Source organism: Cetorhinus maximus, chromosome 8 (genome assembly GCF_964194155.1).
Source record: "Cetorhinus maximus chromosome 8, sCetMax3.hap1.1, whole genome shotgun sequence".
NCBI lineage: Eukaryota > Metazoa > Chordata > Chondrichthyes > Lamniformes > Cetorhinidae > Cetorhinus > Cetorhinus maximus.
Genome location: NC_135886.1, coordinates 68,868,480 through 68,882,699, shown reverse-complemented (window position 1 = coordinate 68,882,699; position 14,220 = coordinate 68,868,480). Strand labels below are relative to the sequence as shown.

General features: G+C 41.9%; 1 protein-coding gene across 10 annotated transcripts in view; it reads right to left on the bottom strand.

Moving 5' to 3' along the window:
• The window catches only part of dlg3 (discs, large homolog 3 (Drosophila)), a 693,738-nt gene that overhangs the window by 163,141 nt on the left and 516,377 nt on the right, over positions 1-14,220 (bottom strand). The window contains exon 1 of one of the 10 annotated variants that reach the window (XM_078547005.1): positions 6,261-6,439. The exons of the other annotated variants lie outside the window; for them this stretch is intronic. Coding sequence (XP_078403131.1) covers positions 6,261-6,361 — 101 coding nt within the window. The 5' untranslated portion in view covers positions 6,362-6,439. Of the gene's footprint in view, positions 1-6,260; positions 6,440-14,220 lie in introns of those variants that run through there. 10 annotated transcript variants of the gene reach the window in all.

Below are 14,220 nucleotides of genomic sequence, written 5' to 3'. Positions count from 1 at the left end.
ATGCCCATAGTTGCAATGTTACTGCACAACAATATTTAAACCACAATCCTCAGAAAAGGAAAATAGGTTGTCTGTCAGTCAGCATTGAAGGGAAGTGGAATTCAAGTTTATTTAAACAGAATAACAGAATAAAGAGCAGATGAAGTGCAGATATATACATACGTGTGTTTGTGTGTGTGTTTGTGTGTGTGCGTGCACAAAGTGAAATAGATAAATAGGCAGTAATTACAAAAATCTACTCAAGTAAGTATTGAATGGATTTGGATATCGTTTGAATAGCATTCCAACTGAAGAAGACAAACAACCACATTCATACCACTTGGGTGAGAGAAATGTTTCATGGAGAATGTCACGAGCCACCTTCCACCCTTCTTCGTCTAACTTCATCAATGTATTCTCCTATTCCTTTCTCCCTCATGTTATCCAATTTCCACTTAAATGCATGTATACTATTCACCTCAACTGTATGCAAGTGTAGTTAGTCGCTGTTGAAAAGTATGAAACACAGCAGCCAACTGGTGCACAGCAAGGTCCCACAAACAGCAATGTGGTAATGACCAGGTAATCTGTTTTACTGAGGTTGGTTGAGGGATAAACATTGGCCAGGACACCAGGAAAAACTCCTATGCTTTTCTTTGAAATTGTGACATGGAATCTTTTATGTCCGCTTGAAAGGGTAGATGGGACTTCGGTTTAACATCTTATCTGAAAGATAAAGCCCCCACTGGAATTTCAGTCTAGAGGGGGACTTGAACCCACAGTCATTTTGAGAGGCTACCCATTGAACCACACAGTAACAAGAGATCACAAACATTTTATTTTCTCACTGCTGCATTTACAACTCAAACTCTTTTTGTTACATTCATTAATGCAAGCTGAACCCGGAGTAAAATGCTCAGGTTTCAATTTGACTATGCTGCTGTGGAATGCTGAATCAGTTCTTCATTAATTAAAATAACACAATCTTAACAAATAAGATTCAATCTTATCTCTTTTTTTGACCAATATTTGTTAATCTAATTTTGCATGAATATTAATATGCAGAGTGACCCTAAATAATGATGATAAATCTATTAGTGCTTTCTGTTGTAAGGTTGTTTGGTGTTTCACTAAGAAGTCTGGAGGCTTGTATGGTTGAACATTAACTGTTTATTGGTAACCCATAACTATGCATATCCAAAGTACAGCCCTGCATGGGCGCAGTCTTCATGCTGGCTTCTGCCAGACTCCTCTCACACAGTCTACCATCATGTGACTCTCTACATCATACTATGGACAGAACTGTTCTCCAGTTCCACATTAACCCTTACTCTGTCCGAACACCCTTGTACTACAGCTCACCTCAAGTCCTTACCCAAGTATAAATACAACACAATCTGTTTTACTTCCATACTATCACCACCGTCCCACGCCCCCCCATCCCCGCCACCCCTAAAGTCTCTGACTAGAAATTCAGACAGTCTGGAGGCTTGACAACTCTTTCAGATCTCATTCTCATCACGTTTGGAGTAATGGTAGTCTCAGTTGTTTTCAGTTGGTGTTGGAATTATAGAATCTGTGTTTCCGGCACTTGGCTGTCTCCATTTGATTTGCTTTATGCGCTCCTCAGAGCTACATTTCTCTTTATCGGCAACCCATCTCCTTTGTTTGGGCTTGGTGGTTTGTCCTTTTGGAGGGAACGTGCACTCCATTCATTCCTAGAGTGTACTCAGATTTTCTTTTTCTATGGGGTCCGCCGTGATCTTGCTGGACGTTGACATTTCAAAAATGGAACCCTCATTTGCATTTGTTTCACAATTTGAGCCAAAGATTTGTTTATTCTCTTATTTTCCTGTCCTTTTTCAAGCTTATGAATCTTTTCATTCAGCTCAGCAACTACTCCAGAGAGTTCAGTTGTCTTCATTTCAGAGTTATCTGTGAAATCCTTATACAAGCTTAACATCTTCGCCTGGACATTCAGTTCCTTTCAGAATCTTTCTTCCATGGTCACTCAATGCTCCTTAGACTCGTTCAGTTCACATGTTAGATCATCAATCTATTTCTCAGAATTCTCTTTACTGCTGGATGTGCTCTTCTATACTGCACATCACATCTTTTATGTTCTTCAGATTGGATCAAAGTTCTAGAGTGTCATAGCTCTTTTCATGATGATGTTCCAACATTTCATCAGTTTTGATTGTCAATTCTGCATTCAACCAACTGTTCTGATTCATCAGTAATTCCTTTTCCTGTTCCAGGCATTTTTCACGATACTTAATAGATGCTTCTAGTACTTGAAGTCCGTCCAGTTCTAATTTTTCATTAGCAAATTCATCTTCTGTACGTGAAAGTTGGTTCTCTAGGCTGAACAGTTTTTCCTTAGCAGAGCCTAATTCCTGTATGCTATCCTTCAAGCTCACATTCTTCAATTTTACTTCTGCTAGTTGTTTCTAAGGCTCTTCACGCTCCTTTGTGAGGACTTCTACTTTCTCTTGCAACTGTTCAACTTTTCCTTGATATTCTAGGTTCATGATTTTCATTTCAGCCACTTACTTTTTCAACACTCAATGGTTCTCAGTAAATTTGAGGCATCCAGTGTCCTTTCTTCTAGTTCCTTGAGCTTCAGCATCAGATTTACATTGTCCAATCTTATTTCTGTTTTTTCTTTCTTTGTTTGCATCAGAGCTTTGTCCTTGTCCTTCTGTCTGGTTTCACTGTTAGCCAGGTCCATCTCCAGCAAAATCTTGACTTGTTTCAGTTCTGTAATCGTGTTTCAGTATCCGCTCGCAGCTTGGAAAGCTCTACGGCTTTTCCTTGCGATGCCTCCTTTTTCCATTCAGCCAGTTCTTCAGTCTCTTTCTTGTGTACCTCTTGGCTTCCTCCTGGAGTATTGAACATTGCTGAGTCTTCTCTGCCAACTGGTTCTTCAATTCATTCAGAGTGCCATTAAATTCATTTTCCATCTCTTTGTTACTTCCAGAGGAACAGACTTTGACCTGAGGGATCATTGTAGCATGTAAAGGTCCTTCAACAGGTTTTCTTTTTCTTTGCAAAGCTCAGTTGCTTTGTCTTGAGTCCTTTTTTTGTAATTGAACAGAGCCTCCTTGACTTATTTCTGCTGTTCTTCCATTCTGCTGTTCAGGACAGTCTTCATTTCTTCATGCTTCTAAGGGGTTATGTACTCCTTTTGCATTTGATCTTGAAGATTGATTAGCTGTACTTTCAACTATTTATTTTCTTGTTGACCTCTTGCCAACTCATGCTGCACTTCAGTGCAATGCTTTGTTGCTACTGATAGTTTCAACGCAGCTATTGCTGAAATAGTATTCAACATTTTTTTAACCCCTCTTGTTTTTCCAGGGCTTCATATTTATTCTTCAAAGAGTCTTTCTAGGCAGTGACTTTGTGTACCTTTTCTGCCTGTTGTTGTGCTTGGCTGTACTTCAGGTTGAGTTCCTTTAATTCAGCTTTGATACAAACATTGTTCAAAAAGCTTCATTTCCTTTCTTCAGGTTTTGTTTCTTTTGGGTTACATCAGATAGCTTTCTTTCATTCACAACCACCTGATTGCTCCACACTGCCACCTGCTGTTGTAGTTTGTGTACTGAGTCAGCTTTTGAAAAATGTCTATTTTTAAGCCTTTTGGTTGCTTCTCAGCCTCTTCTTTCTTCTGCACTAAACTCTTCATGCACTTTCTTGCACTGACATGGTCTGTGACCATCCTGTGGTTTGTTTAGGTATTGTCTGCCTTGGCGTGGGGCCTCCTGTCTCCCTCACTCTAGGGTCTCCTTGCCCTGTTGGTGCTTTATTGGGGATGTTCTAGATCTGTTTTAAAGGTTTGTGCTCTCCACAATTTGGAGTTTAAATATTTGTCAAAGGCTTTTAAGGTCTCGCAAAATGTGGATGAGGATTCATCTATACCTTGTTTTAGGATTACTTAATCCAGAAACACACCAAAAAAGTATAAAAACATATTAATTTGTACTTTTTATGATTTCTGACTTAATTCTGATGTACTCCTGTATTCTTAAAATTTTCTTCTCCAGGATGTCCAATTATGCAGCTGATTTGGTCCTTGCATCAAATTGGTCTGGTAGTTTTAGTTTACTATCCATGGCCATTTTTTATAACAGGGCCGTACCCCTATTTTTTTCCTTTCAAGATGGCGCCGCAGAAGCGATTTTCTTTTTCTTACCTTTGTTCTTCTTGCACTTGTCAGGTTTTGGCAGGCTCCCATTGCCCTGATGGGGCTTTCTTTTTTTAAACAGATTAACTCTGCAGAAAATCACCAAAACAATAGGCCTGGGCCACCTAGTGGATTTTTAAATCAGAGAAAATATACTGGGGGTGATTTTTCTGCTCTGCCTTCAGTTTTAAAACTTTCTTTTTCAATCAGTCGAGTTCGGCCACCACGTACTATAGTGCCAGCTGTAGACCCTCCTGCAGCTTTCTTTCAGCTATGCTCTGATATGCTAATGCTGCTGATTGCTGCTGATTCTAAAAAGGTAATTTCTGCCTTTTTACTGTATTTTGCTCACCCTTTATGTGATCTGGCTAGGTCCCTTGACTGTGCTCTCACTCAGGTTCATCTTTTCATCTGCACAATGGATTCTTCTTCTGGCTTTCAGTCGTTTTTTTTTTCTTTTCTGAAATTTGCTCAGCCTTTTGTGATCTGGCAGGGTCCTGCTGCTCTGTGTACACTCAGGTCTGGCTGTCCATCTACACAGTGGATTCTTCTGCTACCTTTCAGCCTTTTTTGAATTTTGCTCAGCCCTTTTTGATCAGGGTGGATCCCTTGACTCTGCCTCTGCGACTGATCAGGTCTGGCAATGGAACTTTTTTAGACGATCTCCAGCTGTGTCTTTGATTTAGGCGCATATCTCGCAGGCCTGACTGCAGTTTCTTCACCTTTTCATGTTTTCGGCATTTCAGGGTCAATCTTTCACTGCCACAATGTTGTAAGGTTGTTTGGTGTCTCACTAAGAGATCTGGAGGTTTGTATGGTCGAACGTAAACCATATATTGGTAACCCATAACTCTATATATATACCTCCAAGGTACAGCCTTGCATAGATGCTGTCTCCAAGCTGGCTTCTGGTAGACTCCTCTGCACACAGTCTACCATCATGTGACTCGCTACATCACACTGTGGGTGGTACTGTTCTCCAGTCCCACATTAACTCTTGCTCTGCCCGAACACCCTTATACTGTTTGACCAACATTTTCCTGTTTTTATTCACACCTTCTTCAACAAAATTAGTGAGGTGAGGAATGCCAGATACTTAGCTGATGCAAGGTGTATTAATGCTGCGTAAATCAGTTTTCTTATTTAACTCCCTTCAGCACTTTATCAAACAGAGGTTTTGAGGATGCTGTAACATTTTGTTGGGTTTCAATTCAGTAGCTGCAGCAGTCATGATATGAATGGCATTTGGTGAATCTCATAATCGGAACAATTTTCACAGAAAGAATAGTCTGGGGTTTTTATCCCATTTAAAATGTGCCATATGTGGAGAAGCAAGCCCCACAATGCTTTATCTGAACCATTGAGCCTTTGTCAAAGTGTTCCACCCTCTGGAAAAAACATGATACCCATTGAGTGTTCCAGTATTGTTCCAGTTCTCTAGCAGAATTAGATAGGCATCTCTTAATAAAAACAAGCATTGGATTTGCTTTTGACTCCGAGTACCCTGTGCCTGGGGTTTCTCAAAACTGGCAGGTCATCAGAAATGTAGCCATTGCTGTTAGCCCTGACTCCTTCCACTGCTCATTACCTCCATCCTGTCTCATACAGTAATTTTCCATGATACACTTTGCTCAATTAATGCACTTTAAAAAAACACTCATTCAAGAGAATTCTTTTGTGTGTGCAGACATCTTCGGCGCACAGCTGAAGATGATTTAGTACTGAAAACGATCTCAAACTTAGAGCTGATATGGGAGCAAGTCCAATCTTGGAGCTATTTTTTAACAATTTATGCAAATTTATGGCATGTTCCAATCTCTTGAAAATTAGAGCTGACCCTTTCTATAATTAGTCAATCCCTTAAATAGAACAATGCGCTTCAAGTGTATGAAAAATCTCAATAAGTCTAGTAGTATTTTGATTTATTGAACTAACATATCAGCGCTTTTGGCCAGTGCAAATTCTCACAGTATGTGTGTATGCAGATATACAAGTTAATCTATATTGTGTTTGAGGGAAGTGAATCAAATAAATTAAACATTTCTTTGAAAGAATATATAGGCAGTTGAATAAAAAGGTTTCAAAACCACATTACCTTACAGGATGTGCCCTCCTGTGTGCTGTCTGACATCCTTGCCGTTTCACTGTTGGATTTTGTGGAATTGTGATGGATGAAGAAACATTCACGGTGAACATGGCTATTTACTGAAATCCCTCTCTGGTACACTGGTTCCTTCCCCTGCCTTTCTCTGCTGCTTCTACGGTATGTTATGAATGTGTTACAGGGTCCACACATAGCAGTCTTATCCAAGCTCATGTTTAGAAAAGTGTCATGACATTTAATTGCCCCATAATTCTGTTCATCTCCAACAGCCTCTCAAAACCTGTGCTATAATAAACTCAAACTGCTTTGGGCAGCAACACAAATGCATCTGTAATCAGAAGTCTCGATGGCTGGATTTGAAAAGTGTTGGGAATATGTATTAAAAAAAACCTTCCATTCAGTATTTGATAATGCTGAGGGCGGGTCAGTTGATTAGTAGGGATCTCGCATCACGGACAAGGTTATAAAACAAATGGATCCCACGATTTTAGCAAATTAATGTTTCAGATTACTGTCAGACATATAAAGAACAAGAGCTGAAAATGTCAACACTTATGATGTACTTCTGTTATAACTCCAGCCGAGGTGGGGCAGAATTTTGCCCTTGGCGAGCAGGCTTGGCGAGGGCGGGTGGGAAGCTGACCACCACCCGCGATCGGAACCGGACCGCGATTTCACGCTGGTAGGCCAATTAAGGCCCGCCCAGCGTGAAACGCGAGCAGCATTGCTCAGCACAGAGCTGCCTCAGGGAGATGAAGCATTGTTAAGAAAAGAAAATGAAGAAAATAAAAATGTAATAAAGTATATCCTCCCATGTGACTATGTTACATGAGCAGGGACATGTTATTAATTCAATTTAAACACTTTTATTTTGGGCAGAATTTTGCCCTCAGATGGCGGGCGCGCCCCACCGGCTTGGCGGTGGGTGGACAGCCGACCCCGCCACCGAAACGGGGACGGCCGCCATTTTGAGTGGGCGGGCCAATTAAGGCCCACCCAGCAGCATCCCTGACAGGAAGCGTTATGTGCATCCTGTGCAGGGGGGAGGGAATCCCCAATTGTCAAAGTGCGCTCTTTTGCGCGCATGCGTGAAAGAGCGCACTGCTCCCTGAGGCAAAGTCCTGTCTCAGGGAGAATACTGAAAGTGCAAAAAACTTTAAAAATAGAAAAATTAAAAAATTATTAACATGTCCCCCTCATGTGACAATGTCACGCGAGATGGGACATGTTAATAATAAACACATAAAATTTATTAAATGTTTAAAAAATGGACATGAAACTTCATCCCGCCAGTGGATGAAATTTCATGAATAATCTGGAGCCCACTGGGGCTCCTGGCCTGCCCGCCAGCCTTAAGCTTGGACGGGCAGGTCTTTAATTATCTTAATGAGCCTGTCAATGGCCTCAATTGGCCATTGACAGGTCGGCGGGCAGACAGCTGATTTCACTGTCTGCCCGCCTTCCTAAAAATTTAAAGGGACCGGGATGACGTCGGGGATTCCTTCCGACGTCATCCCGCGTCAGTTTCCCCTCGGCGAGCGGGCCCCGCCCCTAAATCGCCCAAGTGGAAAATCCTGCCCTTTATCTTTATTTGCTTTTAGAAACCTCATCCCACCTGTGGATGTGGTTTCCAAAAACATGCAAAGGCCGCTTGGCCTTTTCACCTGCCGGCCAACCGTTAGGTTGGACGGGCAGAGAAAAATTTAAGTTAATTGATTACTTAATGACCTTAATAGGTCTTTTAATTGTCGGCGGGTGTGCTACCGGCTCCGGGCGCGCCCGCCGAGTGAACTGTCACACGGCTGTGCGTTGACATCAGCACGCTCAGCCGATGTCAATGTGCGTCATTTCACGCTCGAGCAAGTCAGGCGAGCGCCCGCCCACCAAGCGAAAATTTCTGCCTGTGGAGTGTAAGGGCCACTAGGAGTTACTGTGGAGTATTGTAAAGGCTGGTGCTTCCATCCACCCCTTAGAAACCCAGGGACATGGAGGGTGTGGGACAAGGGACAACCTATATGAGAGCCCCTATATCTCAGCTTAGGAGGAGTTTGTCACATCTTCAAATGCAAGTATACCCAGTGGGGAGTGGTTTTCCAGCTTCCTTAATGATGGCTATGGGGTCCAGGTAGCAGTCGTGGCCTAGACTCTAAAGACATCAGGTAATCACCTGGGATCCATCACCCAGAGTGGCTTGATAGCACCATTACTGTCTGAGCTGGCTGGGTCCTAAAGGACATAGCTGCTAGACTGGGTCTGCGGCAGGTGGTCAGGGAACCAACTAGAGGGAAAAGCCAACTTGACCTCACCCTCGCCAGCCTGCCTGTCGCAGATGCATCTGTCCATGACAGTATCAGTCGAAGTGGCCACTACATAGTACTTGTGGAGACAAAGTCTTGGCTTCACATTGAGGATATCCACCATCGTGTTGTGTAGCATAACCACCGTACTAAATGGGATAGATTTTGAACAGATCTAGCTACTCAAAACTGGGCACCCATGAGATGCTGTGAGCCATCAGCAGCAGCAGAATTGTATTTGACCACAATATCTAACCTCATGGCCTGGCATATCCCGCACTCTACCAATACCATCAAGCCAGGGAATCAACCCTGGTTCAAAGAAGAGTGTAGAAGGGCATGCCAGGAGCAGCACCAGGCATACCTAAAAATGAGGTGTCAACATGGTGAAGCTACGAAACAGGACTACTTGCACGCCAAACAGAAGAAGCAGCACGTGATAGGCAGAGTTAAGTGATCCCACAACCAATGGATCAGATCTAAGCTCTGCCTTCCGTTTACATCCAGTTGTGACAATTAAAGAACTAACACGAGGTGGCGACTCCACAAATATCCCCATCCTCAATGATGGGGGAGCACATCAGTGCAGAAGACAAGACTGAAGCATTTACAGCCATCTTCAGCCAGAAGTGCAAGGTGGATGATCCATCTCAGTCTCCTCCTGAGGTCCCCAGCATCACAAACACTAGTCTTCAGCCATGTCAATTCACTCCACATGGTATCAAGAAACGACTGAAGGCACTGGATACTGCAAAGGTTATGGGCCTTGACAATATTCCAGCAATAGTACTGAAGACTTGAGCTCCATAATTAGCCATGCCCCTAGCCAAACTGTTCCAGAGGAGCTACAACAGTGGCATCTACCGGACAACTTGGAAAATTGCCCAAGTGTGTCCTCTCCACCAAAAGCCTATCTAATTCTTCTAGCAAACTGAACAGTACTGGAACACACAATGAGTTTCAAGTTTTGCCCAGAGTGTGCAACCCTATGACAAAGATAAAAAAACTTGAGGCTTGCTTCTCCACATATGGCACATTTTAAGCTGGATAAAAACCCCGGACTATACTTCCAGTGAAAATTGTTCCAATTATGAGATTAATCAAATTCATATCGTGACTGCTGCAGCTACTAAGTTGAATCCCAACAGAAAATTATTTTATGCAACATTAGTACACATTGCATCAGTTAAGTATCTGGCATTCCTGACTTCATCAGTTACCAGCCCATCAGTTTCCTCTCGATCATCAGTAAAATGATGGAAGATGTCATCAACAGTGCTATCAAGTGGCACTTACACAGCAATAACTTTCTCACTGATGCTCAGCTTGGGTTTGGCCAGGCCAACTCAGTTCCTGACCTCATTACAGCCTTAGTTCAAACATGGACTAAAAAGGCGAACTCAAGAACTGAGGTGAGCGTGACCAAGTGTGGCAACAAGAAGCCCTAGAAAAACTGATGTCAATGGGAATCAGGGGGAAAACTCTCCACTGGTTGGAGTCATACCTAATACAAAGGAAGATGGTTGTTGTTGTTGGAGGTATATCATCTCAGCCCCAGAACATTGCTACAGGAGTTCCTCAGGGTAGTGTCCTAGGCCCAGCCAAATTCAGCTACTTCATCAATGACCTTCCCTTCATCATAAGGTCAGAAGTGGTGCTTTTCGCTGATGATTGCATAATGTTCAGCACTATTTGCAACTCCCCAGATACTGAAGTAGTCCATGCCCATATGTATAAAAACCTGAACAATATCCAGGCTTGGGCTGATAAGTCGCAAGTACCATTCAGGCCACACAAGTGCTTAGCAATGACCATCTCCAACAAAAGAGAATATAACCATGTCCGCTTGAGATTCGATGGCATTACCATTGCTGAATCCCTCATTATCGACATCCCAAGGGTTACCATTGACTAGAAAGTGAACCGTAAATACAATAGCAGGTCAGAGGCTGGGAATTTTGTGCTGAGTAACTCACCACCTGACTTCCCAAAGCCTGCCCACCATCTACAAGGCACAAGTCAGGAGTCTGATAGAATACTCTCTACTTGCATGGAAGAGTACAGCTCCAACAACACTCAAGAAGCTGTACACCATCCGGGACAAAGCAGACAACTTGATTAGCTCCCCATCCACCACCTTCAACATTCACTCCCACCCACCACTGGCACACAGAGGCAGCAGCGTGTACCATATACAAGATGCACTGCAGCAACTCACCAAGGGTCATTTGACAGCATTTTCCAATCCTGTGACCTCTACCATCTAGAAGGACAAGGGCAGCAGATACATGTGAACACTACCATCTTCAAGTTCCCCTCCAAGCCACACACCATCCTGACTTGGAACTATATTGCCGTTCTTTCACTGTCACTGGGTCAAAATTCTGGAACTCCCTTCCTAACAGCACTGTGGGTGTTCCTACAACACATGGACTGCAGCGGTTCAAGAAGGGAGCTTACCACCACATTCTCAAGCGCAATTAAGGACGGGCAATAAATGCTGGCCCAGCCAGTGGTGTCCACACCCCATGAACAAATTAAAACAAATGCAAACCGACATTCTAACAGTTTGATAATGGCATGAATGGCAGATCTGTCAAGGTCTGGTTCAGGATTTGGGACTTATACCCATGAATTGAAAGAGAATGTGAGATGCACCCAGCTAGCAAAAGTGCATCTATGCAAATGATGGGTTTAGGCCAAGATAATGTTATGACCTAAAGCATATCATTTATGCCCTAAGACCACCAGTCTAGCTTATGCCAGCATAAAATAGCCTGAGAGCTGAAGAAGGCTGCTCTATTCTTAAAGATGATTTTCTATGTTTCATTATGCTTTTACAGAGAATCAAACTTTACTTCTGAATGGTGTTTTGTCAATATTTTTTGCTTCTCATTTTTGAAGTTCCTCACTTTATTTGGAAGCCTTCCTTTAAGGATGTTTTATGTTTGCGAAACGTTTCTGAACTACACTCTAAAGGCTTCTCAATGCGGATTGCTCTCTTTGTGATATATGTTGGAGTAGAAAGAGGAGGAACAGCAAAGAACCCAAGAAAACAGAAAACCAAAAAACAGGACCCAAGAAAAGATCAAAATCCTCCCTCAAATACATAGCCACCTGCGTGCATACACTCAGGAAATCTTAATTCAATATATCAATTGGGATATGCACTTGCACACTGCCATTTAGTGCAGAAATCCTGCAAGAACATTTCTACATCCTATAGGAAAATATGCAAACTTTTTCAAGACCAAGACAGACTTGACAATGGATTAGAAAATTGCTACAGCACTTAATTTCCTGACCAGTGGATTACTACATGTAAATTCTTCAGATCAGTTAGTTAGCTGTCCACTCCTGCATATGGCAAGTTTCCCAGTGCAGTCAAGTTAATTATATACAATGAAGGCAAAAACAAATGGTTGAGCAGGCCATTTTTAACAGGTCACAGGATTTCTATGAGTGCTTGGAGTTATGGACAGCACTCAAGTGTCCAAATGAGTCCCAACTGTCAATCTATACCATTATGTGAATTAAAAGAGATATCGCTCCCTCAACACCCAATTAGTGCTCAACTACAAGACACAGGTTTCTACACATCAATACAAGTACACTGGGAGCTGCCACGATCATTTCATCTATAACATTCCAGTACTTCTTATATTCTTTCAAAATCAAGGGTAAGATGCTGGCTGCCTTCTTGGAGACAAAGGGGTATTCAAGTACTATTGTAGCTACTCACACCATTGAGAAGAACAATCCACAAAGCAAGGAAACATTGCATTTGGACTAACATCTGCTCTTAAATTACAAATTGACAAACTATGGTGCCTTTCACATCCTCAGAATTCCCCACAGCACATTACAGTCCGTTAATTACTTCTCAGTGGTAGCTATTGTTGTTATGTGGGGAAACGTGGAAGCTGATTTGCACACAGTAAGGTCTCAGAAAAAGGAATTAATTATAATCAGATACAGTAATCTAGCTTACTGGTGTTGGCTATGATATATATGTTACCCAGGACATTAAGGGAAGGGCTTTGCCTTTTTTTTTTAAATAACACCATTGGATCTCTCACATCCTTTGGAGTAGACTGGTCCAACCTCAATTTGACATTTCATCTGCATGTTGGTGGCTCTGGCAGTCACTCAATGCTGAACTGAAGTGTCAACCTGAATTATCTTCTCAAATTGCGGAATGAGGCTTGAACCCAGAATCTTCTGACACAGTGTGACCACTGAATTGTAAGAACTGAATAGACCATTGGCATGCCTATATAGGTTACATATGATTGCATAGGAAATACAGCACAGGAACAAGCCATTTGGCCCAACTAGTCCATGCTGGTGTTTATGCTCCACTTGAGCCTTCTTTCTCCATATAAATCTATCAGCTTAACGCTCTATTCCCTTCTCCCTCATGTGCTTGTCAACCACCCCTTAAATACTTTCATTTCAACCACTCCCTGTGGTAGCAAGTTCAACATTCTCACCACTCTTTGGGTAAAGAAGTTTCTCGGTAACTATCCAATATTGATGGCCTCTAATTATGCTCTTCCCCACAAGTGGAAACATTCTCTCTGTATCCATTCTATCAAAACCTTTCATAATTTTAAAGACTTCTGTTAGGCCACCCCTCAGTCCTGGGACTCTCTGCAGTATGCTCCAAATGTTGCCTGGGACCTGTGGTCAATCGTGTCTTCCGCAATTTTTGTCTTCAGAAAGGCCTGGGATTGAGGTTCCTGAGAAGGAGACAGAATTAGAACCTGAACCCTTAAGACAGAGAAACTTGGATATGAGGAGAAACAGCAGAGTACAGTTGCTGGGAGAGAGTTGGGAAACAATCAGAGACTCTTTCCGTAATATTATAGCTATTCAAAGTTTGTAATAATCAGAATATTCAACAAAATTTAAATTTAAAATCCTTCAGAACAATTCAATCATTAAAAGCAAAAGTCTTTTGAGGGTCCAACAACAATTGTGTGTGTTGAGCCACCATTGTTGGAATTCTTCTGAAAAGGTCACCTGTGTTACTGTTAATTCAGATAGGATATTGGGATTCATCTGGCCTGCAGCTATCCAAAATGCAAATAGCCTGAATCAAATAATTAGTGTGATGCAATTGTGAAACATCTCCAACACAGCATCAAAAAAATAATACATTTACCATTATTGCCATGTAATCAGAGGCATAGCCAAACTCACACCCAGGGAATTGGAGCTACAAGTCCTCAGTGCCAACGAAAAGGAATTCATTGAGACTTTCAGTTTGAATAATTTGGATCATAAGTAGAAATGTTTGGATGGAATTTTCTTTGCTTGCTTTTCACTGTTTCAAAGGCAATATTTTCCCTATGATGAGGTAATTAGACCATATACAGCATTCCAAACGGATGTGCTGACATTTTACACTGGAGCAATACAACCTCTTCTGATTTGAATTTTAATCCAATAGTTTATTTGCTTATAGCTTAACATCATTTTAATTATTGACAGAGGGCAATCTAGCAACAGTTAAGCTAGTTACACTGATAGAATTCCTCATGGAGTAGCTTGAACTGATTACTGACATCCATTGAAAATGCTCAATTTGTACTAGGAATGATCATGCTAGGAAGTGCTTTTATTGGGAAAGCATTATGCAAGTTGGAAAT